Source organism: Crotalus tigris, unplaced genomic scaffold (assembly GCF_016545835.1).
Source record: "Crotalus tigris isolate CLP2741 ecotype Arizona unplaced genomic scaffold, ASM1654583v1 scf7180000017800.2534000, whole genome shotgun sequence".
Taxonomy (NCBI): domain Eukaryota; kingdom Metazoa; phylum Chordata; class Lepidosauria; order Squamata; family Viperidae; genus Crotalus; species Crotalus tigris.
The window spans coordinates 2,223,885-2,251,247 of record NW_024096645.1 but is presented as its reverse complement, the minus strand read 5'-3'; the positions used below and the strand labels follow the sequence as shown (position 1 = coordinate 2,251,247).

The 27,363-nt window shown below is 40.3% G+C and overlaps 1 protein-coding gene across 1 annotated transcript; it reads left to right on the top strand.

The window, feature by feature from the left end:
• Positions 1-3,770: 3,770 nt before the first annotated feature.
• On the top strand, positions 3,771-25,079 carry THBS1 (thrombospondin 1). Its single transcript, XM_039342667.1, has 22 exons — positions 3,771-4,292; positions 4,664-4,757; positions 6,330-6,904; positions 7,483-7,558; positions 7,785-7,972; positions 9,047-9,157; positions 10,395-10,488; positions 11,656-11,829; positions 12,279-12,455; positions 12,661-12,834; positions 13,116-13,243; positions 13,338-13,490; positions 14,667-14,885; positions 15,094-15,201; positions 15,776-15,935; positions 16,438-16,556; positions 18,379-18,613; positions 19,238-19,465; positions 20,526-20,797; positions 21,021-21,118; positions 21,236-21,375; positions 22,715-25,079. The coding sequence occupies exons 2-22, from the start codon at positions 4,691-4,693 to the stop codon at positions 22,717-22,719; spliced, it is 3,501 nt and encodes a 1,166-aa protein (XP_039198601.1). The 5' UTR covers positions 3,771-4,292; positions 4,664-4,690; the 3' UTR covers positions 22,720-25,079.
• The last annotated feature ends 2,284 nt before the right edge of the window (positions 25,080-27,363 follow it).

Genomic DNA, 27,363 nt, shown 5'->3' with positions numbered 1-27,363 from the left:
CCAGCGTGCCTGGGAGTTGAAGAACATGTCATAAAAGGGTCAAGTTTGAAGACCCCTGATCTATTCCCTTAAATTGCCTGTTATTATTGGAAAGTTTATCAATGCCATGGTTAGATGTATTATGATGGAAGTAGTGAAAGGACAGAAGGCTCATTCCCAAATATATATAAGAGTCATAAGGAAGCCAAAATCTAGCCTTAAAGAGGCAGTGGCCAGAGACAATCAAACTGAGGATGCTCTCTCAGGTACACTTTTAAAAATTGGAAAAGCAGATTCATTTTGTCTTTCTTCCATGATTGACTCTCACAGGTGGATGAAGTATATCTCTCTCTCTCTCTCAAGGCTGGCTCAAAGCCATATAAAAACTCCAGTTCCACAAACACCCAGATGTGGAACTGCAGGTCCAGATGTTATATAGAAACAGAGAAATTTTTTGTATTGTGGGAAATGATTGGAATTGTGCTACCATTGTTTGAGAGCTCACTCTGTATATTTCTAGCTAAAAGAGCAGTCACTGAGATTAACAGCAGACATCAATTGTTATTGCTTTAAATTATTATTCTTTTTTTGGCTCCGTTTCTTGTTTAGTTCCTGTAACCTTATGGGTATAGGATCTAGAACAAATATGTCAAACTCGCGAGGTCATGTGATGTTGCGCAACACATCGGGATGGTTTTGCCATTGCCGACAATGGGGAGAGTGCAGCTTCCAGATGACACATCTGGCCCGTGGGCCGGCAGTTTGACACCCCTGATCTAGAGGACTTCAAAAACAGTGGGATGCCACTGCTTTGTCATCCGTAAGGACGTCCCATCTTTTTTCCAAATCTGTTAAAAATGCTGGTAATACCAAAGATCCCAAATGAATAGGGCTAAATTAGCCTTCAAACTAGAACTTTTAAGATAATCTTTTGATGCCCTTAGATGTCTAGATGTCTTTGCCCTACAAAGTGCAATGGTTGATCATTTTATTGGGAAGGCCTTTTCAGTTATGGGTTTATGAAGATTCTCAGTCATCCTAGTATCTGGCAAATGGACTTTTCTTTCTTGGTGGTTTTAAATGTTTTGCTACTTATCCACGTAGAAGTAGCTGAAGAACCTACTTGAATAATCTCATCACTGGAGATCTTTAAGAAGAGACTAGACATCACCTGTCTGAGATGGTGTAGGTTCTCCTGCTTAAGCAGGGGGGCTGGACTAGAAGACCTCCAAGGTCCCTTCCAGCTCTATTTTTTTAATCTCACCACTGATTCTGCCCCAAAACAAACCAAGCACCACTCGACTCCATTGTCAGAATTAATCAAACCTACTTATTTCCTTGATCATGGGTCTGATTAAATATATTTTCTCCTTAGACCTCTCTGTATAGATAATCCTTTGGGGAACACTTAGTATTGTTAAGAAGCTACAAATCTCTAATGCATTAGGTTCCATTACGCTCATTCTTCAATGTAAGGCTTGAAATCTGTGAAGTGCCAATACAATGATGAAAATCTTGTTTCTTTGGCTTCAGTCCAAATTCAATTGTCTCTGAGAAATTTTTTTTTCCAATTTCTCATATTGGATGAGGAGCTTTCTTTTTTTAAAAAAAGACAACAATTTGTCTTCATTATCTCTGAAAGCTTCCCTTTGTTTATACTAGGATAGACTACTTAATTGTGATGATAGATAGATAGATAGATGGATGGATGGATGGATAATCCTTCTTTTATTACTTTTTTAAATAACTCAAGGTAGCAAACATACCTAATTCCTCTTCCTCCTCCAATTTTCCCCACAACAGCAACCTTCTGAAGTGAGTTGGGCTGACTGACTGGCCCAAAGGCATCTAGCCAGCATTTATGTCTAAAGCAGGACTAGAACTCACAAACACCTGGTTTCTAGCCTGGGGCCCTAACCACTAAACCAAACCAACTGTCTTGTGCTTATGAATCACACAATCCATGAAAACCAAGAAAAAACCCACAACCTAGCTAAAGGGGCTATATAGCTTCCGTAGACTTACACAGACCCAAAGTTTAACAGTTGCCCCTGCTAATATAATTTGTCCTGGGCTCTAACGCTGTTTTCCCGAGAAAAGCTCCGGTCCCCGATTGAAACGCCTGGTGTGAGCACTTTGATTCGACGCCGTGGGATTAATCGAATAATCGTTCCAATGAGCCAGCCGGGGCTTTCGGGCGTAATAAACAATGGTCTTGGACCTCCTGCTCGGTTCTCGGGAAGGATGGCTCCATTTTTGAAGCGGGACAGCCCAGGTCCGGCAATGGAAGGTATTCCCCGTTCCATTCCTGCTTGGAGGAGATTACCTGGCTATTTGTTTACCCAAGAATCACAAGGCAACAAAGCGCAAAGAGCAGCTTCGCCCAGACATTTGAGGTCAGCCTCCCGCCCTCCCCGGCCTGCCTCCGGGTTCCAGGTTAGAGGCGGAGGCCGTGAATGGGAATTCCAGGCTGGCGGAGTCACGCTCGCAACGAAGGGCGAGCTGGTTCCGCCAACCTGCGCTACGCAAAGCTGCGAGGGCATCGCCGCGCCCCGCACCTCTCCGAAATCTCCGCGCAGGAGATCTGACCGCAAAGGCAAGATCGGGGAGATCGGGGAGGGGAGGGGAGGCAGATCGGGGCGGCCAAGCCTCATTCCTTCCGACCCAGAAGCTAGACGGGGGCAGCCAGCTTCCCCTGAGTGGTTTCTTCCCGCTCGCGTCCAAACAGGAGCAAGTGCTACGGAAATGCGCACGGGGGGGAAGGCGTTCTGTTTGGGAAGGTTGGGGGGGAAGGGGGGGAAAGAGAGACGTTTGACGATCCTCTTCCCGATTTTCTATAAAAGGGAACAGGCAGCCGCCCGGCCTCCCTCCCTCCCTCCCCAGCCGAGGAATGCCGATCTTGAACGGAAACCCCATTTTCCTCGCTTGACCCACAAGATAAAGAATTCACCCGGCGCCCCCTAGCGGACATTTCAGCGCCAATCAGAACAAAAGGGAACGCGCGCCGGGTCAAAAAGAAACGTGACTATTCCCCCCCCCCCCAAAAAAAACCTCCGTCGCTATTCGAAATATCGGGGTCCTGGTAGCTCGAGGGCCTCAGCGAAGCATCCTCCGTTGTGTCCACAAGCATGTTGAAAAGAGCAAGCTATCTTTGCTTACTTACAGGATGACTTTAATAAATAAATAAATAAAACTAGACGGTTTCCAGACACTTTTGATAAATCTGTTTCACAACACGCTCGTGAGAACACCTGGTCAGCTTCAAGTTAGAGTCTCCTAACCGGGGGGTGTGTGTCAGAAACCGTTGTCCCCCCCTCCCCCTTCTCTTGTGTGGCTCTGGACAGAGATAATGGGACTAGTGTCTGGTTCCAAGCTGGAAGGCAAGAAGAGAAGGAGGAGGACGAAGCGCGCAAAGACAGCAGGAGGCTGTCAACAAACTTTCTCTGACCACTGACGTTCTTGAGATGGACGGTAGGCAAAGCTGAACTTTGGGGCTGGGACCAGGTCTGAGCATAGATGAGGCGAGACGAGACGGGCAAGGTGCTGGAAGAAGCAAGCCTACATTTGCTCTCTCTTGAGAGTGTCCCTTGCTTCGGCAGCTCCTGGGATGGGGAACCCGTCCTTCGGGCATTGGCTGCACAGAACACACACAACGCATTTACTCGCTTGGTGAATCGGGGTTGAGAGGAATTTCCCCGCACATTGTACACCCAGGAATTCACAACTGCCTGGAATGCAGACGAAGTTTGCCCAATGGGAAAACTTCAGGGACAACACCTTGGGGGGGAGGAGATGGGGAGCCCCACTGATCGGAACTAATCTGTCCGCCCCCGCGCATCACTGTCTTCCTCCGGACTGCATTTTGGGGGGGGGAGGTGCTGGGTGCGCGCATGCCTGCGTTCTGCCTCGTTGTGAGTTAATTGGATTCGTTCCAGCCCGCTTCCTGTCGGCCCGCTGCTGATTGGCTCGCGGAGTTTCGGGGGTGCGAGCAACCGACCTCCTTAAAGGGGAGGGAACTCCTGCCGCCGCTCAGTGCAAAGAGCAAGGGTGACCATCACCAGGAGAGACCAGGGGGAGGGGCAAGCTCCTCTTGATCCGTTTCAGTCTCCGGCAGCAAAGATCCCTGGCGCTCTCGGACTGCTCCAGGATCGCAAAGGACCCTACTCGCCCGGACGTGTACTGAATCAAGGTGCTAAACCCACGCAGGGGTAACTTCGCAGAGCCCAAGAACTCCAAGAAGGATTTTTGTGCTGAATTCTATTTGCTCTCAGAGGATCTGATTCTTGGGAATTCTTCGCAGCGTCCTATAAAAAGTAAGTCCTGAAAACATTTTCCTCTTACGATTTCAATTTAATACCTGGAGCTGGAAAAGACAATCAAGATAAATAGAAAAAAGCTACAGCGCTCCTTCCTTCCTTCCTTCCTTCCTTCCTTCCTTCCTTCCTTCCTTCCTTCCTTCCTTCCTTCCTTCCTTCCTTTTTTCTTTCCCTTCCTTCTTCTACCTTGTTCACTCGAACCTTTTGGTCTGTAGTTACGGTTTCTCTCTCTCTCTCCCTCTTTCTCCATCTCCCCGCTCCTTCCTAGCTTGCGCGCTTCTTCGAGAGGGCTGCTTGTGGTTAGAAGGTGCCAGGGCAATAATCCGAGACGGTCGAATGACCGGTGACGGTTTGTTTCTTGCTTAAAGGTTGTCCCCTGGGGCGAGATTCCTGCCATGGAGCTATCCGGTGGTCTCTTTCTCCTTCTGATGCTTGGAGTCTGCACAACAAACCGGATTCCAGGTAAAGAATGTGAGATCACGGAGGGGGAGAAGACGTCGCGAGTGAATAGGGAGACTTTCCGGTCAAATTTGGGGTTAGATTTCGAGGGAGAGAAGGAAGAGAGGGAGAGGGAGGGAGGGAGGGAGGGAGGGAGGGAGGGAGGGAGGGGGAGGGAGAGAGAGAGAGAGAGAGAGAGAGAGAGAGAGAGAGAGAGAGAGAGAGAGAGAGAGAGAGAGAGAGTAAAGAACCCCGTCCAACTCACATCCAGGTAGGGCTGGCAGAAACTGTTTAACACGGAGCAATAGCGTCGCTACTCAACACGGCTCTCTCTAACTTGGCGCCTGCCAGCTGGACTTTATACCTCGGGTGGAAGGCAAAGGCGAGAGTGCCTTTACAGAGCCGAGAGTGCCAGGTTGAAAAGACGGCCACTGTTCCCTAGTAGTTCTTTCTGAAAGGATGTCAATTGGGTGGCCGCGGCGACCAGCCGGGGGTGGGAAGCTGCCTGTGCTAGAGGATTGCGCCCCCAACGTGGATACTTGATTGTCCCGCTTCTCCTGCTTGGAGCGGCTCTTCTGCGCTCGGTTTTCCCGGGCTTGGCTGGCTCGACCGACTTTCGGGGCTCGGTACGTGAGAAGGGAGGGTGGGCGCGAGGCGTTTGCTTTCCGGCTTCTGGCTCCGAGCGGACTGTTGACCTTGGCATCTGCCTCGCTTTGGGGTCTGGGCGCCGCGCCAGGGACGCTCCGAGCCAGACCAGGCACACAGCAAAGGGGCGGGTCGGGGGAGCATCATCGCTCTGTCTGGACGTTTATTTATACAAGAGGTAGCGGGAGGGAAAGCCCAGCTGCCGATTCCGTCGCGGGAGGGCCGGGGTGGGGGTGGGGGGGAGGTGGGGGATTGGTGGTCATTACCCTCAAGCCGGATCCCTGATGCTTCAAGTGATGCAAGGCGTTGCTCCAGGGTTGTGCCCGGCTTCTAGGCTGAGCCAGACGCTAGCAGCCCGATTTATCTCTCCCTCCTAGCTAGCTGGCCCGAAAGCTTTTACTGAGCCCCTGCTGTTTGGCTCTGCATCTTTTAGGGCAGAGCTGGCTTTCCACCATCCTTCTCTCTTGCTTTGGGCTCCCTCTTTTGGGTTCGTCCCTCACAGGGCTTGGATCATAACTCTCGGGAGTCTCCCTCCGCTTTGTGTCTTTGCCTTGCCCTCCACTTTGCAACTTCAGAGTCCCTGGAGGAGGCCAGGGGAAAGGCAGGAAGAATTCTGGACTTGGATTTCTATTGCCATTTGGTCAACCGCTCTTCTTTGATCCTCTTGGCTCATCCAACCAGGAAACACTGGGAACCGTGTATGGGAAGCCAAGTATTTTGCATGGCTTTGCTGCAGCAGAACCCAAGCCATAGTGATGGGAAACTGTTGTGTGACCAGAGGACTACACAATCCAAATAGTTTCTTCTATAACTTTTGACAGCATATATTTCTGGGGACTTATCAACAGAAGAGGGAGTCCAGTAACAACAACAATGCAGCTGTTTAGACCTATCCCTGCCCAACATAACCACCTCTTTCTGTCTCTCCCTTCCTCTCCCTTACCTTGACAGAGACTAGTGATGACAACAGTGTTTTTGATCTCTTTGAGTTAATTGGCTTGGGCCGCAAGAGAGCCCACAAAGGATCGGGGGTGCATCCGGTAAAAGGACTAGAGCTTTCCAGCCCTGCCTACCGCATAGATGACGCCACCCGTATCCCTGCTGTTTCTGATCACAAATTCCAAGACATTCTTTATTCCATCCAAGCTGAGAAGGGCTTCGTCTTGTTAGCTAATCTTCGTCCGATAAAGAAGGATGCTGGCACCATATTGGCCGTGGAGCGCAAGGACAACTCTGGCTACGTTTTTAAGTTGGTGCTCAATGGCAAGGCGAAAACTTTGGACCTGAGTGTCTTTCCTGAGGAAGGCAATCAAAGTTTGGTGTCAGTGGAGGAGGTGAAGCTGCCCATTGCACGATGGAGTAGCATCACCCTCTTTGTGCAAGAGGATCAGGCTCAACTCTATGTGGGCTGTGATAAAATGACAAACGTTGAGCTGGAAATTCCTATTCAAGACATCTTCACTCGGGATCTGTCCAACAGCGCCAGACTCCGCATTGCTAAAGGAGGAGTTAATGACAACTTCCAGGTGAGATACCTTTTTATAGCAGGTTCAGGAGTCCATTTCAAGGAAGCCAACTTGATTTGCCGCTTTGAAAAATAGTTTCAAGGAAGTGAAATTTTTGCCCCTAACTACTCCTCATTGACTACTATCCACAGGAGTGGGGATTTAACTGACACTTTGAATATAAATATGAACAGTTAAATGGTGTAAAGTTTACAGTTGAATTTGGGTCCTCTATTAAAAATTAATAGTTGATATTAATTTTGATAATTGTTGATATGAAGAGAAAGTGAAAGACTGACTTATTATCAGCTAATGAGAATTCTGGCCAGTATAGTTTACACTTGCATTACAGATTAAAACAAGAACATCTTTAAGTATACATACCTAAATTAAATACAGCTCAGTAGTTTTCTAACACAGTGGGCCCAAGCTGGCTAATAAATTATAGGAAAAACAATGTGATAGTTAAAGCATAAATTGATGGTTGTGCTCAATCAAAACACACACACACACACACACACACACACACACACACACAAACACGCATCAAGAATTTCCTTTGCAATAGAGATAGACTCTTTCAATCTTTATGTTTTCAGGGAATGCTGCAGAATGTGCGGTTTGTGTTTGGAACTACACTGGAAACCATCCTGAGGAATAAAGGCTGTCAGAGCTGTACGTTAGAAACTTTTCTCTTCAAATATATTGGCTCATTGATTATAGGATATTCTGTTTATGTGAGATGAATGAGCTTAGACATGTGGAACACAAAATGAAATGCAAACCACTGTATTTTAAGGAAAGATTGCCTTACAAACTGTCACATTCATTTAAGCTGAATTCTATCACTTTTGACAGTGTTTCCGTATATAATCTGTATATGTTTTAATTGTTTCTTTAGCTACTGGAACACTTATTAAATTAGACAATCCCATGAATGGCTCCCGCCCAGCCATTCGCACCAACTACATTGGCCAGAAAACCAAAGACATCTGTGGCTTTTCTTGTGACGACCTAACCAAAATGTTTATAGAACTGCAAAGCCTGCGTGCCCTGGTTACAAAAGTTGAAAATTCTGTCAACCATATGGTAAGTGGATATTAAGTACCCAATAAAGAATCAAAAGCCTCTTAAGGACCCCCTGACTCATAAACGCTAACTATTTTCCATTCCAAAATGATGGGAAACAGACATTCACCTACAGTACTTACTGTAAGAAAGAAATATTTTTAGGTGACCAGCTTGGGCAATGTTTGTGCATAAGAAGAAAGTTATTCATTTCTTCTTAGCCACCAGGATCAATACCTAAGGTGGTCTATACATTTTAAGCCATGATTAGATCTGCATTGTAGGATGCTGAATGAAATATAATGATTAGCTTCACCTTATTATGTTAAATCAAAGCCAATATAGCATTATATCAAATTTAGTCAGTGTCTAATATGAATAGTTTTTGCAACTGACCTAAAATTAGATATATCCTGCTGTACAGTAGTCCTGTACTTGCTTGGCAACCATTCAAAGTTACAATGAAAAAGCCATTTACAACCCAGAGTTGAAGTTCCAATGGCCAGCCGGCCCCGCGTGGTCATGTAATCCCATTTTAGGGGCGTGGCAATTGGCTGGCAGGTCACATGATTGCAGTGTATCATGTTTTTTGCTGGAAAGTAGTGTTTACTTCCAGTTTCCACCAAAAAAAAAAAAAAATCCCAGAGTACGGCCACCAAAAAATAAATTGAGTGCGGTCACAAGATGACCCACTTAACTATCAGAATTATTACCATAATTGTAGGCTCAATTATGGTCATAAATTGAGGTCTGCCTATAGTCATTTGCAGTATTTTTATTAAACTTTGTCTAGCAACTATGGCCCTAAAAATCTGGCTAAAACCTGCCTCTGTATATAGCCTAGTTTCCCCTGAAGCTTCTCCATATGATCTAACACAGGTGAGCAATCAAATGGAGAAAATAAATGCATTATTTTAGTTATATCATTTAATTACTGTGTAAGTATTTAGAACTATAGCATTTAACATGGTAGCAGAGCCTTTAGCGCTTATTTCTAAGTAATCATTGTAAAAGCAATTTTCTTGCTCTGTCAGATTCAGACTGATTTATAAATCTTTATTATTGTTATCTATTCCTTTTTTGTTTGATGTAAAGGAACTTATCGCCCCACATAATATAAAGAAAGGAATATGCCTCCATAATAATGTTGTGTATGAAAATGCAGCTGAGTGGACCACTGATACATGTACCACATGTACCTGCCAGGTAAGATTCTTTACAGCTAACCCGTCAGTAAAGGATTTATCATTCATCTAGTTGGTACATTATGCAAAATGTAACCTGTGCAGAGACATTGGTGACCCAAATATCTATTACTGTCTTTATAAGAAAGTTTGAATACATTCTTTTCAACTTAAACCTGCCACCATCTATATGTTGTGAATGAATATTTGCAGCAAGAAAAGTTCTACTAAACTTGCTTCCTAATAGAGCTGTCTTTTTCAACAGCTTAAGACAGTTGCATTTGGCTAATGCTTCTGTGATTTTCTTTGTACTACTAATTCAGTCTTTGTACTAATTCAGTCTTTGTTTGTGTTATCCCCTAAAGCTACAAAACATGTTGTCTGTTATCCTTTAAAGAACCAAATTGGCAAAAGTTATCATTCCTTCTTTTGCACAGTCATTTGTTTTGTTTTTTTGGCATAAGATGAAAATACACATCAAGCTACAACATGGACTGTTTGAATGTGGAGCCAACTTTCCTAAATCTGTTCTACCAATGACTCTAATGATCAAATAAAATTCAGGCAAATAAAACAATACGGCAACCTTGAGAATTTTTATTAGCTTAATGAGACAAGATCTGGAAAGCTACTCAGCAAGATATGGTTTTCCCATTTAATAGTAGCTTTTGATTAAATGAAGAAAGGGATACAAAAATATATAAAGTTTGCACAGTGATTGGAGTGCTTTAGATTCCTGGGTTTGCTTTGACTTCAAAAAGCCTCAGTATACTCCAGCAAAAGCCAAATTACCCATTGTTTAGATTCCAGGCAGCAGTCATCTGCACACTTATTAAAATTATTAATGGGACTGAAAGTCAGAAATGGACTTCAAAAGTTAGAATCGGGATTAAAAATCTGTCCTTATTGTAACTTTTGAAGCCTATTTCTGACTTGCAGTCCCATTAAGCTGCATGCAGTTTTAATAAGTGTGCAGATGACTGCTGCCTGGAATGGTTATTAACCTGATGACATTAGTTGTTTTGAAGTCAATTCCTAATGTATCCTTACCACTTCCAGTTGGAAAGAAGATGAGTTTATTTTCTCTCTATTCTCCCATACTAATTATAGACTTTCCTTTCTAAATATTAAACAGCTGCTGGGAAAATATTTTGCACAATGGAGTATGACTGGTTGTAGTAGAGTATTAAGGCATTGAGAAACAAAATGTCAGATTTATGTGTTTTTTTTTAATATAAGGATTTCTTTTTCCTGTTTAGAATTCTGCTGTAATGTGCCATAAAGTATCTTGTCCTCTCATGCCTTGTTCCAATGCCACAGTTCCTGATGGTGAATGCTGTCCAAGGTGTTGGCGTAAGTACTACATCGCCTTAACCTATTTGATAGGATTTGGGGGGGTTGCATTTTCAATGCCCATACCTAGAAGATATAATTTACCTGGAAAAATGTATATGTGAGAAAGCACAGATTCTAGCCTGAGATTCTGAAACTAATGTAGATATCTTTGAAATTGCCACTACAAAAGTACGTATAGTCAAGGCCATGGTTTTCCCAGTTGCAATGTATGGCTGTGAAAGTTGGACCATAAGAAAGGCTGAGTGCCAAAGAATTGAGACCTTTGAACTACGGCGCTGGAGAAGACTCCTGTGAATCCCCTGGACTGCAAGGCGATCAAACCAGTCAGTCCTAGAGGAGATCAACCCTGACTGCTCTTTAGAAGGCCAGATCCTGAAGTTGAAACTCAAATACTTTGGCCCCCTAATGAGAAGGACTCACTGGAGAAGGGCCTAATGCTGGGAAAGATCGAGGGCAATAGAAGAAGGGGACGACAGAGAATGAGATGGCTGGATGGAGTCACTGAAGCAGTAGGCGTGAGCTTAAATGGACTCCAGAAGATGATAGAGGAAGGAAGGCCTGGAGGAACGTTGTCCATGGGTCATGATGGGTCGGACATGACTTCACAACTAACAACAACAACAATGAATATTATATTTGAACTAAACACACAATAAGCAATCCTTTTTTTTATTTGCAGATGGCTTGTATCAAGTTAGGTAAAAATTAAAAGATCAAAATAAAATCAAGAAAGAGTTACAAATCCAGTCAGGACAGAATAAGAATTTCTAAGAATGGTGAATCTCCCATGAGTTTATTCTGAGTTGTGTTTCATAGTTTGAGAAAATCAAAGCAAAATCTTAATAAGAGTTTTCCATATGCCTTGGAAGATTTCAGGAACTGGTAGCATGAATATCTGTGTTTATTTTCTTTCCCATAAATCTCCAAAATATGTAACATGAGACCTTGGTCATCTGGTTCTGAGCATTTCTTACAAATATTCATATGTAATTTGGATTGCTCAGTTATCAAAGGTCAGAGTAAATGGAAATTTGCAGGGCAAATTTATTTTATTTTGGCAATCTCTGCTTCCTGTGGAGATAACTTTTTAAAAATGGTAATTGTTTTTATTTATTTATTTATTTATTATATATTTATTATATTTATTTTTCTTCTTTTTTTCAGCAAGCGATTCTGCCGATGATGCTTGGTCTCCCTGGTCTGAATGGACCACTTGCTCTACAACCTGTGGCAATGGGATTCAGCAGAGAGGCCGCTCTTGTGACAGAATCAACCATCTTTGTGAAGGCTCCTCGGTGCAAACACGGATATGTAATATGCAAGAATGTGATAAGAGATGTGAGCATTCAAGTTCTTTACATTATAGATAGATGCTATCTCTTCTGACTCTGTCCTTCCATACTTAATACTATGCTAGGAAACTCTGATTTACTTCAGATTAGTGTAAAATATTCAGCTGTAGTAGGATTTATCTGATAGTTGATGATTAAAACAAAAATATTTCATATAAAATTATTTTCTGATTCGAGTGACAGCAATATCTAAATATTTTCGCAGTGTGGTCATTAATAGAAGACAATATTTGTAGCTCAATTTGAGCTGTGGGTTCATTGGTACTCTCTGAATTTGGTTCTTTTCTTGCAGACATTCCATTACCCAGGTAGTAGGTAATATCAGTGTTAGCATAACCAAACTCAGAGAGTTCCAAGGACCCCGCAGTATAGTAATTTTCTAACCTACTAATACAAAATTTTGCAATTCACTAAGCCACATTTTACTGCTTACAGTCAGACAGAATGGTGCTTGGAGCCATTGGTCCCCTTGGTCTTCCTGCTCTGTTACTTGTGGAACTGGGTTAATCACTCGAATCCGTCTGTGCAATTCTCCACTTCCTCAGATGGGAGGCAAAACGTGTGAAGGAGAGGCACGAGAAAACATGCCTTGCCAGAAAAGCCCATGCCCAAGTAAGTTCACCGTTTAAAATGGTTTTGTATGAGAAACATGATAGTATTTTAACATTCATCACCTGAGACTGAGAACAGAAGTTATTAAAACATTTTCAAAAAAACCCATCCAAATCAACCTGAATTTCTAATACCAGTGGCATTTTCCCCTTTAATTTAAAGATACAGAAATATTCCCTTTTTTTGTTTGTTCGTTTGTTTTCAGTTAATGGGAACTGGGGGCCATGGTCGCCTTGGGATGCCTGTCCAATTACGTGTGGCGGAGGCATTCAGAAACGCAGCCGTCTCTGCAACAATCCAGAGCCCAAATTTGAAGGGAAGGATTGCATTGGTGATGCAACAGCCACTCAGATGTGCAACAAGCAGGATTGCCCAATCGGTGAGTAATGGCTTATCGTGAACTATCAAGCAGCATATGTTAAGAGTGCTGTGTCATTTTCAGAAAAGAATGTAGAGAATGCAACAAATTAAATTTCGTAACAAAGAAATGTGAACTATAATCACATTTTGGCAAAGTAACTGCATTATGACTTCCATCATCTTGTTGCCACTCTTGATTCTCTGTCAGATATTTTTAAGGTGGCTACTTCATTCTGTTTTCTTGGCGAGAACAGCCAAGAAAATAAAACTAGATTTGAGCAAATTTTCTTGTCATTTTAGATGGATGCCTGTCTAATCCTTGTTTTGCGGGAACTAAATGCACTAGTTTCCCTGATGGTTCCTGGAAATGTGGTCCATGCCCTGTTGGCTATCAAGGAAATGGAATTAGATGCAAAGATATTGATGAAGTAAGATAATTTGCATTCATTCATATATTCAACATTCAAGATGTTTGCAAATGAATCTATGGCCAAAATTGTCTCCCATGTTTTTGTATTTCAGTGCCAAGAGGTTCCAGATGCTTGCTTTGTACTTAGTGGAGTACACAGATGTGAGAATACTGTACCTGGTTATCACTGCCTGCCTTGTCCTTCCCGCTTTACAGGAACACAGCCCTTTGGTCGGGGTGTGGAAGATGCAATAGCAAAGAAACAGGTACTGTCAAAATAGATATATTTCCTGTTTATGAAACCTCAGTCCCTTTTTTTATTATTATTAAAAAGTTTTATAAGTTTTACAAAAAGAACAAAACAATACAAAAACAAAAAACAACATATACAAAAAAAAACTAAACATTACACAACAAAACCCCCCTTCCCCAACCCCCACCCAAACACCCCCCCTTCCCCCCCCGAGCTTCCCAGAGCAGAATATAGGCTTAATTAAAAAACAATTAAAAAATTATATTTGTAAAAAAAAAGAAAATATAACATTGAAATATATATGTATATACATATAAATAAAGATTATGAAAAGGCTATATAATATTTTTTTTATATCCAGTTTAAATTGTATAAATTTTATCCATTTATCCCAAACAGCAAGAAATTTCTCTTGCGTTTGTTCCTTTAAAAAAGCCGAAATCTTTGCCATTTCCGCCAAATAAGACACTTTAAGAAACCATTCCTGCAATGTAGGCAAAGATTCCTTCTTCCAATATTGTCCTACTAACAGCCTCGCGGCTGTAATCAAATTTAACATCAATATAACCTCCTTTGTATCACAATCAGTAACTATACCCAACAAAAATAATTGCGGAGTAAATTTTACCCTCCTTCTAAAAATTCTCTGGATATTCCACCATATCTTAATCCAAAATGCTTTTATCTCTCTACACGACCACCAAATATGATAAAAAGTAGCGTCCATACAACCACATCTCCAACATTTTGGTTGTAAACCTCAGTCCCTTTTGAATCTAGGCCCCCCTAAGTTGACCCATATGACCCAAGAATTAAAGAAGATACCAAGTAACCATTTACTTTGTTACATTCAGCCATGTGATTTTGCTCAGAGGCACCCAGTGGCATATAAGAAATTCAGTTTGAATCAAGCTGGAAACCCATAAAATAAACAAGTGGAGAGCCACAAACGATAAGTGGAATTCACTAGGTGGTCCTTTCTTTTGTGTAAAGAGAGTGACAATTGAGAATTGAAGCCTCAATCAGTATCTAACATATGATAATGATAACCATATACCTAATTTAAAGCATTCACACAAAATCACAGTCAACAGCAGAAATGTCAGGCATCGGTTTTCCATTGATGTATTAAAAGAAGAATGAGGTAAAGACTGCTTTGCAAGTAAGTGTGTTCTTAATTCTGCCTCAGGTGTGCAAGCCACGTAACCCATGTGCTGATGGAACTCACAACTGCAACAAATATGCCAAGTGCATCTACCTTGGACACTTCAGTGACCCGATGTATCGCTGTGAATGTAAACCAGGGTATGCCGGTAACGGGATTATCTGTGGAGAAGACACTGACTTAGATGGATGGCCAAATGAGAACCTTCACTGTGTTGCCAATGCTACTTATCACTGCACTAAAGTAAGCCTATTTCTTCGTTATATGCCAGTCCATCCTTTAATACTAGGGGGAAATGGTTTGGTTAGTATTTTAATATGAGCTAATGGAATTAATATTTCTTAAATGCAGTCATGAAATTAAACACAGTGGCCCTTTAGTAATCTGAGCACTATTTTGTGTGAAATTAAAGACAGATGCAACATAATATTCTGTATTTTTTTTTCTGCAGGATAATTGCCCCAATCTTCCCAATTCTGGACAGGAAGACTATGATGATGATGGAATTGGTGATGCCTGTGATGATGATGATGATAATGACAAGATTCCAGATGATAGGGCAAGTTTAATTAAAAAAAACATTCATGTTCCTCTGTAGTATAGACAATGTCCATCGCAGTGATAGCCAAATACCAAAGAAAATAGCATGTACATCCAGTGAAATCTTGGAATGGATTACTAGATTTTTTTCCCGCTGCATCAGTGGAAGAAAAAGTAAAATATGAAATAAAAATCCTTACCCATTTCCTTCTCTGTTCATAGCAAAATGACAAGTCATAGGTTTCCCCACCAAGATACTGTCCCTTCTCACCACTAATGTAAAATGCATAAAGAGTAGGAGATTGAATCCATGGTACAAAATTGAAAAGTAGCTAGTCTTCAGCAGCAATTTGAAATAGTTATCTAATTTGTAGCTAAAAATCATTTTTTTAAAAAAAGATCAATTTTGCAATAAAATATGGATGCTGCATTACATATCACTTTTGTTACTGCTCAGCTTTCATTTACATGGCAAAGAAATAATCCTCGCAACATGCCTTTACTACCCTTCTTACTCTAGTAAATCTACTCAATGTTATTAATGAGACTGCCTGTGCCAATATCTGAGCATATTTTAAATTTTCTTTCTGCAGGATAACTGTCCATTCAATTACAATCCACAACAGTATGACTACGATAGGGATGATGTTGGTGATCGCTGTGATAATTGCCCATACAATCACAATCCTCTTCAGATAGACACCGACCAAAATGGAGAAGGCGATGCTTGTGCTGTGGATATCGACGGAGATGGTAAAGTTTGGTTACTTTTTCTTTTCTTCTATTATGGCACGACTGTCCAAGTCATCTCAAGGAAGAGAGTCTGCCCTTGAGCAAACTCTACTCTTAATGATGACCTAGACATACCAAAAGGAAGTGCACATTTCAAATAAATAAATTAAAAAAGGAGAAACTAAATTATACACTTGCCATTTTTGGAGGCACTTTTATCATTGTATATTCTAATATCATCCCATGTTTTTCACCTGCTTACTTTTATGTCATATATGGCAGCTTCTATAGAAGCAGGTTTTATTTTTATATTGCATCCTATTTGGTTTGTAGATACAGTGGAAAATGCTGCTGTTGAATATTTAACTGATATGTCAGTTCTACTAGTGTTAGATGCCTAAAGAGATAGGCTATTAGTTTGGCTTCTATGAACCATTTTCTCTTAATTACTTTTATGCAATAATTTATGATCTAGATGTATTTACCATTAAAGATATCTAAATGGGTTCCTCTACATTTCTAGGCATTCTTAATGAAAGAGACAACTGCCAATATGTGTACAATGTGGAACAGACGGATTTAGACTTGGATGGTGTTGGAGATCAGTGTGACAACTGTCCATTGGCACATAATCCAGATCAGGTCAGCTTAACTGCCTTTGGGCAATCAAATATTTAATTTTCTAATTTACAGAATGTCATGTACAGTCCTGCAACATATGTCAACTAATCAAGAAAGGATACAATTGTTCTTAACTGGGACGTATACAGAACATCTTTTAAAAATAAAAATGAGGGATCCCTGATGCTCTCTGAGCTTGCTTGTTTTCTTGCAGACGTTTCATTACCCAAACTAGATAACATCATGATGATGTTACCTAGTTTGGGTAATGAAATGTCTGCAAGAAAACAAGCAAGCTCAGGGACCACTAAGGACCCCTCATGTCAACTCTGAGCTACAAATATTCTCCTTTATTAAAAATAAAAATCTTAAATTAGATTTTTCAGAACACAACATCTGAACATAAATCTTGTTAATTGAAGTACATGGTGCTGATGGGGGGGGGAATCATCTAGTAATCATTTTTTCACTAAATCTACATTCCATCATTCGTTAGAGAAAGGGTTGAGGATAAATCTGAACCTGGGTCTCCTCAGCCCTGATCTAACCCCTTAACCACTTTACTGTACTTGGGTGAAAAATTATATTTTGTACTGCAACAACGTCAGCCAGCAATATAGTAAAAACTAATAATTGAAAAGAGAGGTCTAAGTAGAGGTTACAAGTTTATTAAATGCAGATTAAATAAAATAACCCCTCCCCCCAAATTATTGCTTTTCAACCTAATTATTTCAGGAATTTAGCAATGCAAATACTGTTAATGTGTCAAACAATATATAATCTGCATAAAATGTTTATATGTGTATATGTATCATGACGTATGATGCCCTGAGGCTAGAAATTTAGTTTTACAAAAATGCACCCATTAAAAAGGTTCATTAGGGTTAAAGGAGAATGTAGTAGAGAACACTTACATCACCAATGGGGTTTTTTTATTAAAAAAAACTCAAAGTAAATTTTACTTGATTAAGAACTAAAAACATGGAGAGATGTAGCCCATCCCATTTAATTCACTCAAGTCTAAAGTAGCAGTGGGAGAAAGCTGCACAGTCCTATCATGTATAAGAAATAGGATTAATAGCCTCAGTAGCATAATTGAAATCTTGAACAGTCCTTGTCAAATTGCAATAAATAGCTGGAATCTAGATTTATCCTGCAGGTTATACTCTGCTGTTTAAAAGGATATGTACAGTCTCAAAATCCTATTGGTTTCCAAAATAATATACTACACTAAGCAGTACAATGAATTATGTCTATATTTAAGATGAAAATCTGTTTCAGAGAATTTATTTTATATTGTGGCTAAAGCTGAAGACCAATTGTTTTTTATATGATTTATTTCATAATGAGCAGGCTGAGGTTATTCAGCTGTGTTTGCAGCAGAACAAAGCCAGACAATTTAGGATTATTTAATATAACCTTCAACTTCTAAACGTTGTTTGATTATATTTTAGAAAGGCAGAAACATTACAGTTGCTACCAACCTTAAAAATGTACTAATATGTTAGAAGCCATAGAAAAGTTTGACTTTTCCCAATATGCCAAAATAAACTGGATAGGTATTAAGAGGTTATCTTTAACTGAAGGTGAATCCTACAGAAAGCTAAAGTTCCCAATAATTTCAAACTTTGAATGCACATTAGTATCCTCCTATACATATTTCTAAAGTGAAAGCTCCATGGGTGCAAAAGCTGCTTCTCCACAAGCTAATGAAATGAAGGATTCAATCTGACTATTGGAGGGTCAGCCCAAAAAAAGACTACTGGATTGCCTCATGTTTCAAGATGCTATCTTCCAGGGTTTGTAAATCTTTATCTTAATGTGTTCTACATTTTGCTTTCAGATGGATTCAGATTCCGATCGCATAGGGGATAAGTGTGATGACAACCAGGATATTGATGAAGATGGCCACCAGAATAATCTTGATAACTGTCCTTACGTACCCAATGCTAACCAAGCTGACCATGACAAGGATGGGAAAGGGGATGCCTGTGACCACGATGATGACAATGATGGTGTTCCTGATGATAGAGATAATTGCAGATTGGTTCCCAACCCAGACCAAGCTGATTCAGATGGTAAGAAAGATAATTTGCATCAAATTAGAAGAGACTGCGTAACATTTAGATGTGTAATGCAGTCTTCAATATAGTTTACTAAAAATCATTAATATGAATGAATATGCTGCTTTTCTGCAAATGCAGCATTCCTTTACTCCTTGGAATATTTAAAATTTTGTTTGTTTGTTTATTAAAATGTTAGCTTACTCCAATTTGTATGACTCTGAGTGGCATACTGTACATGCATATGGTACATATATACCTACAGGCATACATACATTTTTCTACATCTAAGAAAAACAATAGAAACAAAGTCTAGAGGGAAAAAAAACAATAAATTAAACAATTGAAATATCTTCCAAGGGGCATACCACCTGCGGTAACCCAGGATCAGGGAACACAGCCAGGTTTTAAGAACATGTTTAAACAGGCCCTCCTGTTTAAACATTTAAAAGTGGCTGTTATTTAAAAATTACTTTAGCTACTAAGAATTCCAGCCACTTAGCTAATTCTTGAACTTGTTCATGTGTGTAATTTCTCAATATATCTGCTACTGAAAGTCTAAGATGTGCCAGATTTTTGGCTCTGATGTTCACATCTTTCGTTCTGGATTCCTCCCCTTATTCCCCTCTTTTTTGCCAGGTGATGGGCGTGGAGATGCATGCAAAGATGACTTTGACAATGATAACGTCAACGACATTGATGACGTCTGCCCTGAGAATGTTCATATAAGTGAGACAGACTTCCGTCGATTCCAGATGATTCCCCTGGATCCAAAGGGAACATCTCAAATTGATCCCAACTGGATTGTTCGTCACAAAGGCAAAGAACTGGTTCAGACTGTCAACTGTGATCCTGGACTTGCTATTGGTGAGCATCAAAGTTTTTGAATCTTTTATATATGTGCACAAGCATCCACTGAGAATCCTCTCCTTTTGGTCAACAAATACCATATTGTTGTATTAGGACAGTGGTGGCGAACCTATGACACGGGTGCCAGAGGTGGCACTCAGAGCTCTCTCTGTGGGCATGCGTCCCATCGCCCCAGTCCTAGGCCTACAGCTGGGTTTTATAAAATCTTTTTGCTTTAGGCCTCCGTCACCGTGTGCAAAAAAAAAAAAAAAAAAAAGGTTCAATCAGTCAATTTCAACTTCTCATGGGAAAAAAAAGATCTTGCAAAGTTGGAATTGATTGATTGAACTTTTTAGTCCCACCCAGTCTGCCGTTACCACCGCAGCCACGCCCACCCAATGGGCCACACCCACCTGGCACTCGATGATGCATAAGTGGGTTTTGGGCTGCAGTTTGGGCACTCAGTCTCTAAAAGGTTCGCCATCACTGTATTAGGATATAGGTATTCTTCAGTCTCACATTTACATGCCTTCACTTCACCATCATGGTTATAACTATTTTAAGGCTTTATTTTTTTTTAAAAAAAAATGTTTTTCATAAAGCATTCTTCAAAATACCAGCTGCTCAGTTTTTGGAACAGGCACTGAAAGAAAGAGGGCAAAGATAAAAACATTGATTTCAGGAAATTAAACAACAATGTTGCTTAACCTCCAAATAGGATAGTAAGTCTACATAACAGAACTTCTGAATATAAATATAAAAGATATAGCATTTCATAATGCAATGAATGTAAATCATGATTTAAGATGCAGTTATGAACCGTAGTTCTAATTCCATTTAATTCCAATTCGTTGTATGAAAATACTTTGACCGTGCAAATAGTGAGGGGAAAACCACAATCATCCAGAAAATATATTTATATGTTTTCATTAGAAGTTTTGAACACAAACCCCAGGCCAATTTTAATTTGAGAAAGAGAGGGGGGGAGGGTTAATGGAAACCTTACAAAGGATGGATTTTAAAGCATGAATTGACATCCATCTGAAAGCTGACAGTTACTTATTTTTCTTTTTCTCAGGTTTTGATGAATTTAATGCTGTTGACTTCAGTGGCACTTTCTTCATTAACACGGAAAGAGATGATGACTATGCTGGCTTTGTATTTGGGTATCAATCCAGCAGCCGTTTTTATGTGGTCATGTGGAAGCAAGTTACCCAAACGTATTGGGAATCACAGCCAACCAAAGCTCAAGGATATTCAGGTCTTGCTATCAAAGTAGTGAACTCCACCACGGGTCCTGGAATGCACCTTCGTAATGCCTTGTGGCATACTGGAAATACTGCTGAACAGGTAATTGATCATTTCTATTATTAATGAATTCATTTTTCTTTTCAAAAACCTTGGTAAATTACACTAATGTAAGACGTAGCTATCTTAATAAAACATTTTAAGCATAACAAGCTTTTTTTTTTAAAGAAAACTCTTTTGTACCTGCTAAGAGCTTATGGTTTATATCCAGGGCTTATGTAAATGTACTTGCAATGCACAATTCATCTTTACATTTACCTTTCAGGTAAAGACTTTGTGGCATGACCCTCGTCAGATAGGTTGGAAAGATTTCACTGCTTACAGATGGCGTCTCACTCACAGGCCAAAAACTGGCTTCATTAGGTAAGCATTACAGATATAGGCTGAACAATTTACATCTTTTGAAAAGGCTCGTTCAAGGTTACAGTGTAAGCATGTTGTTTCATGCTAAAGATTAATTGTCACTGCTCTTCCTTACAGAGTGGTAATGTATGAAGGAAAGAAGATCATGGCTGACTCTGGCCCCCTCTATGACAAAACCTATGCTGGTGGTCGCTTAGGATTGTTTGTCTTCTCTCAAGAAATGACATTCTTCTCTGATCTAAAATATGAGTGTAAAGGTAAGAACACACACGAATAACCTTCTTCTGTTAGATTTAATATCATACAGGATTTAGTATATTTTTATAAACTCAATGTTTTTTAAAAAAAAGTTGTATCAGATTACACTTAATAAATATAAATAAGAAATGTATTTGCAAGCAATGTATTTGCTGGATAAGGAAATGATCCTAAATTTAAGGTGATTCTCCCACAAAGGAAAAGTGAACAGAAGAAAAATTGTTAGAACGGGAGGGGGGGAAGGTTCAGTGCATAGTCCAGATACTCCATAAATCAGCTAGGTACAGCTAATTCTGTTTTTCAGGGGAATCTGTATTAGCAATGTCAGCAGCCATATGTAACTTCTGTTCTTAACTTCAAAGGTCAGACCACCTGAGGAAAAAGCCCTCGTCTTCCATGCAGTCATAGCTGGGGAAAATGATGCTTAGTTTTCAGATTCAAAGAGGATACAAAGATACTGAGTGGCACTTAATTGTGCTAACCCAGGGGTAGGCAACTTTGGCTCTTTTATGACTCGTGGACTTCAACTCCCAGAATTCCTGAGCCAGCTATGAAGTTCATGAGTCATAAAAGAGCCAAGGTTGCCTACCCTTGGGCTAGCCCAGTGGTTCTCAAATAGTGGGGCGGGCCCCCCGGGGGGGCGCAAGGTTCCGTAAAGGGGGGCTTGTTTGACCTCGGCAAATACTGTCATATTGGACGCACGTGACACACGCAAAGGACCTGATTGGATAGACAGTCACGCGGGGGGGGGGCGCGAAATGTTTTCTTCTTCCTAGGGGGGCATGACAGAAAATAATTGAGAACCACTGGGCTAGCCCAACATCAAAATGGCATCTGTGGGCAAAATGAACTATCTATTCCTGAGCACATATTGAGAAGCTATATGAAACCAGATTTTTATCGCACAGTCTTGGAAACTAGCCTGTTTCTAGCAAAGGCAGTTTTGCCATTTTGTAGGTAGTGAACAAAACTGAATCTTTGTTCAATCTCAGTAACTAGGAGTAGTATCATAAACTCTAGTTGTAGCACTAAAGCTCTCATGATTCCTTTCTCTTAAGATAGATAAGAAAAGGCAGCATATGTCAACCATGGTATTTTTGATATAAATTACTGTAAATAATTGTCTAAATTACCCGATGTCTGAGTTGGGCAACTGCTTCATTAGAGAAGCAGTAGGCCTGTTACTCTGGCATAATTTCCTTTGAAATACCCCAACCTTTTGTACAAGAACAATTACAGTTTGGTCTTTATTTTGTATGTTGATTACTATTTAAGAAATCTACCTCTAACTGAAGTTGCTTAATTACAATCAATGTTTTTTGTCTCTTTTTTTTGCAGATTAATGATTGGAAGGCAATTAATTATAGAAATTCAAAATGCTGGTATTGCACCTTCTGAACTGTAAAATTTCTAGGAACCTTGGGGGACCATTTGTTGTGTTTTGTTTTGTTTTTGCTCATTCCTCTCTTCCTGCCTTCATGAGACTCTGACTACATGACCTGTTTCAAGGAAATGCTTTTGAGAGGGAGAGAAATTTGCAAATCTTCCCATCTGACCTCTGTTAATACAGAAGAAACATGTCTTTCAGAAACAAGAACATTCCTACGTTTCAGAAATGAATAGTCATTTCTTTGAGAAAGATGTTTTTGTAGCTGGGCATTGTCACTGCCTCTTTTTAACTGGAGGTCCAGTGGATCAGCACTTTTGCAATAAGGGTATCTTTATGTGGACTACTTCAAAATTAAACCAGAGGTTTCCATCTATAAAAGAAGGAAGGGAAGAAGATTTGAATTAGGTTTGAGTTTGCCTCACTTTCTAAAAGAGGACTATGCTTCCTGGGGTTTATATCAAGGTAAATTGGATGAATTGTTACATACTGTCCTGGACAATGCACATTTGTTCAGGCCTAAGCCCCACTTAATTCAGCAGTATGGATCACTTTATGCTCACACCTAAGATTATACCTTAGTTCTGTTTCCACAAATAGGGCCTACTTATACTTGCTAACTAGCCACATTCAATATTAACAAATTAAAAAAAAATCTATAATGGGGCAAATGAAACAACTATTATGGCACATTTGATTGAAGCAGATTTATGAAAAAAGGGGCAACAAGGAAAATAGGGGTAAAGCAAGATTTCCCGTGCCACTGCATCCACAATCTGGTTCTCATGCAGATTCAGCAACAATATTAAAGTGTCAAAGAGCACTTTCATCTCAATTTAGCACTTGTGGTGGCCTTCAGTAACATTTTAAACATTTTTATGAAAGTTTCAAAAGCACAATGAGTGATGAATACAGTTATATACAGAATTCTGTTCTACAAAATGCAAGGGCGAGTTTTAAAAAAATGTTTCCAAAAATGATTTTTGTGGAAGATATCTGTAGATAAAATAAAATGTAAAATATTTATTTTTTACCTATCCTGCCTGTTCTGAAAAGCAAAGGACTATAAATTGAAACGGAAACAATGCGTCAAGACTATCCATTTTGCTACATGTTTTCTATGACAGAAAGATTGTAAATAAAGGTTATTTATTGTTCTAAATGAATTTTGATAGTTACTTGTAAGACTATTTTAGATTGCAAAGAGTAAGTTTCCCCTAAGCAATGTGGAACAATAGGGTAGGAATTGTTCTCAGTGTGTTTTCTTCTTCTGTGCAAAACAGCTGACAAAGTAACCAAGCAGGTTACTTATTGCTGTACTGCCAAAACAGAAAATGTATACATGTTGACTGTCCCTGTCAGTCAAGAAGAAAAAAAGAAAGAAATAGCTTCAAATTACCATAGGCCACAATCCTTTGACCTATGTTATTTGCACAGGAGGTATTCATGTGTTGGCTTATTACCTTTGTAATATTTCTGGGTAAGATTATGGTACATTCCTATTGGTCAGTATGACAAATAAAAAAGAAAAAAATCTGAAGGATGCCGAGGACTAAGGATATCATTTCATTCCAACAAAATACCCAATTTTTTTCACCAGTATGGACTGCAGAAGACACATTGCATGGGGGTGGGGGGAATCTTTGGAGCATCATTTGAAGACTGCTTGTAGTATAAGATTAGCTTCACTATCTCTACAACTCTGTTCCTAGAAAACAAAGAATGTCAAAGGCAAATTTTTTTATATACAAATATTACCTCATTGTTGTTTGACTGAAAAATAAAAAAAAATCTTTGGAGCAAGCAGAGTTTAAATATCTAACAAAATTTAAAGCTACTGTAGTATTAAGGAGGGTTTTTTAAAAAAGAAAAAATATATTGCAAGTTGTATATAGTCAAAATTCATATTCCCAGTAAGAAAACAGCATTGGAACAGTGCTGAGATCAATTTCTTATATTGTGTTAGATTTTTTTCTCTCTGACATCTTGTATTCTATTCCTTGAACTTGTATAAATTATTTTTTTTCATAACTGTTGGAATAGTTACTCTCCTGTTTGTGTAGATGTTCTATTTAAATAAATTATAAGGAAAGGCTATTTGTAGGGCTGTAGTGTTTCTATTTTTATATTTCATTTGCACACTGAACTGAAGAATAATTTGATTTTCCTCCCGAGTAGTGTTGCTATTAGTACTTTTTTCAAAGAATGAGCATATTTTGTACACATTTTAACCATTTTACAGTTTTAAAATATGTAAATTGTGTGATAAAATTTCCCATGTACATGAAATAAAAACTTCAAAGTTTATATTTACAACTTTTAGCTATGGCTCCATATTTTTCTTCCTATTTTCATTAAAACAAAAAAGGGAGTTATTCCAGCTCAATGCTTCTTTCATCTATATACTACTAAAACTACCCTCTCTATTTGTCTGTTTGTAACTTTCAATTAGCTGAAACAATTCAACACAGGGCAACAATTTTGGAACTGAGGCATCTCAAACACTAATTTAAAGAATGCATAGAAAACCCAGGACCCATTAATTTCCAATGAATTGAAATTTCAAGGATCCTCAAGCCAGTTGTATTCACAAATTTGTGACCACTGCAGGGCCATTGCAATCAGCTGATGTCATGTGATCATGATTTCTGACACTCCCTGCCAGTTTCCCACAAGCAAATGGTCATTTCCAGTCTCACTGCTTTTTTGCCTGCCTGGGGTCATTCTATGTTATCTCTTCAGTTAAGTAAATACTGACAAAAGAAGACTGAACTGGTCAAAGGTTGTCTAGCTGCTATATATAGCAATTCAGATCAATGGTAAAATATTAGTAAAGAAACATTATGTAAAATTGTAATAATTAGAGATGTGCAAAATATTTTGTGTGTAGAATATATGGGTTTGGGTGATCCATCTCCAAAATAAAACTTATCTTTGGAATAGTTTAGTCTTTATCTGGAATAACAATGAGCTGTTTTGAGGGGAATGGGGTTGCAAGATACGGAAAGAAATATGGTTGTTCTGGGCAGAAGTGGGAGTTTGGGAGATAGTAATGATAAGAACCAGAAAAAGCCAATGATATCACTGAGGAGATGAGGAGAACCAGGAAGGGAGGAGGGAAAGCAGGTTGGTAGGATAAATCCTGCTGGGAGCTGTTCGGAGATGGGAGAATGGAGTAAGTAACACCCATTTTGTTCAATCCAGTGGAATTTGTTTCAGTAAAAAAACAGAACAAGCAAAGCATTATGGATTGCATTTTGGCAAATTGTAGCTAATCTAAAACAATTTTGCGAGACTTTGGGAATATGATAATCCTCAGATTCCTCAGACTCAGCTGTTGGGAGCACAGGCTGGCACGGAATCACAACAGATAATTTGTTCTGGACAAAATGTATTTTCTTTTTATGTTGAATCATCATTGGGCCAGTCATGGTTTACCCTAATCAAAGCCTGGAATACTTTTGTTGTTCTGCAATTCAGGTGAACACAGCAAGGCTGGTGAGAGTTGGCCGCTCTCTTCCCTTTGCAGCTTCCAGCAGCTGATCTCCCAGTTAGGTTTCCATCCCTCTCTCTCATCAACTGCTGCTGCCACCATTGATATCCAGCACTGCATATCCCACTGGATTGCCTGCCCAATATCTTTCAAGTGCCTTTCCATTCCTCCCCTCAGCTGCTGCTATACAACATCCATTCATCCAATTTCTAAGAGCAAAATCCAAAGACCATACACATCCATATGAAGCATCCATGACATGAGCAATTGTGAAAATGACCTTCCCAATCACTGGTTCTCCTGGCCTGAAATTTTCCTAGTCTTCTCCCTTCCTTAAGCCATCCCAACTGCTGCATTTTGGGCTTTTTCCATACCTGTCCTCACTCCAATATGTTAGCCGGGAACAAGTGTATTTCAATCCATGCCCAGGGCAAAATTGTCCAATTCTGTTCTGTGAATGGAAGAAAACTTTTGAAATGTGAGTTTCAGTTCTGCAGGATACCACCCAAAATGAGCTGTGCAGAGAAACATGGAACAACTTGTACACAGAATGTTTTGCACATCTCTAAAAAATATCCTGTTGATTCCTACTGTTTGTACAGATTCATTAAAGTTCTAGTCTTCAATCTTTTCTGATTACTTATTAGCAATAGCAATAGCACTTAGACCACGGGTCGGCAACCCGTGGCTCTGGAGCCGCATGTGGCTCTTTGAGCCATCTCCTGCAGCTCCAGAGCCTGCTCCACCATTTGGAGAGAGAGAGAAAGAGAGAAAGAGAGAGGGAGGGAGGGAGGGAGGGAGGAAAGGAAGGAGGGAGGGAGAGAGAGGGGGGGTACTTGCACTTCCCTTGTCTCTCTCTCTCTCTCTCTCTCTCATGGGACTTGCCCTCTCGCAGGGCTCCTGATTGGCCCTGCGCCTGGGTGGCCCGCCCCCTGGGAGATGGGCGGCCAGGAAATCTCTTTCCCAGGCTTGCACAGTTCCAGGCGCAAGTGGCCGGGGAGCTGCATGGGGAAGCCCCAGGATCCCCCCAAGGAGCGGCCCACCGAAGCCTCCGCTAGCACGGGAGGCTCCAATGTCACCGGTGGACAGAGCCTATCGGTCAGCGGG

Excerpts from the sequence above, each read along its gene's own strand:
- THBS1 (XM_039342667.1), top strand. The coding sequence starts at position 4,691 with ATGGAGCTATCCGGTGGTCTCTTTCTCCTTCTGATGCTTGGAGTCTGC. Across the intron at positions 18,614-19,237 it reads AGACCAAGCTGATTCAGATG|GTGATGGGCGTGGAGATGCA; the intron begins GTAAGAAAGATA and ends CTTTTTTGCCAG. Across the intron at positions 19,466-20,525 it reads TGATCCTGGACTTGCTATTG|GTTTTGATGAATTTAATGCT; the intron begins GTGAGCATCAAA and ends TCTTTTTCTCAG.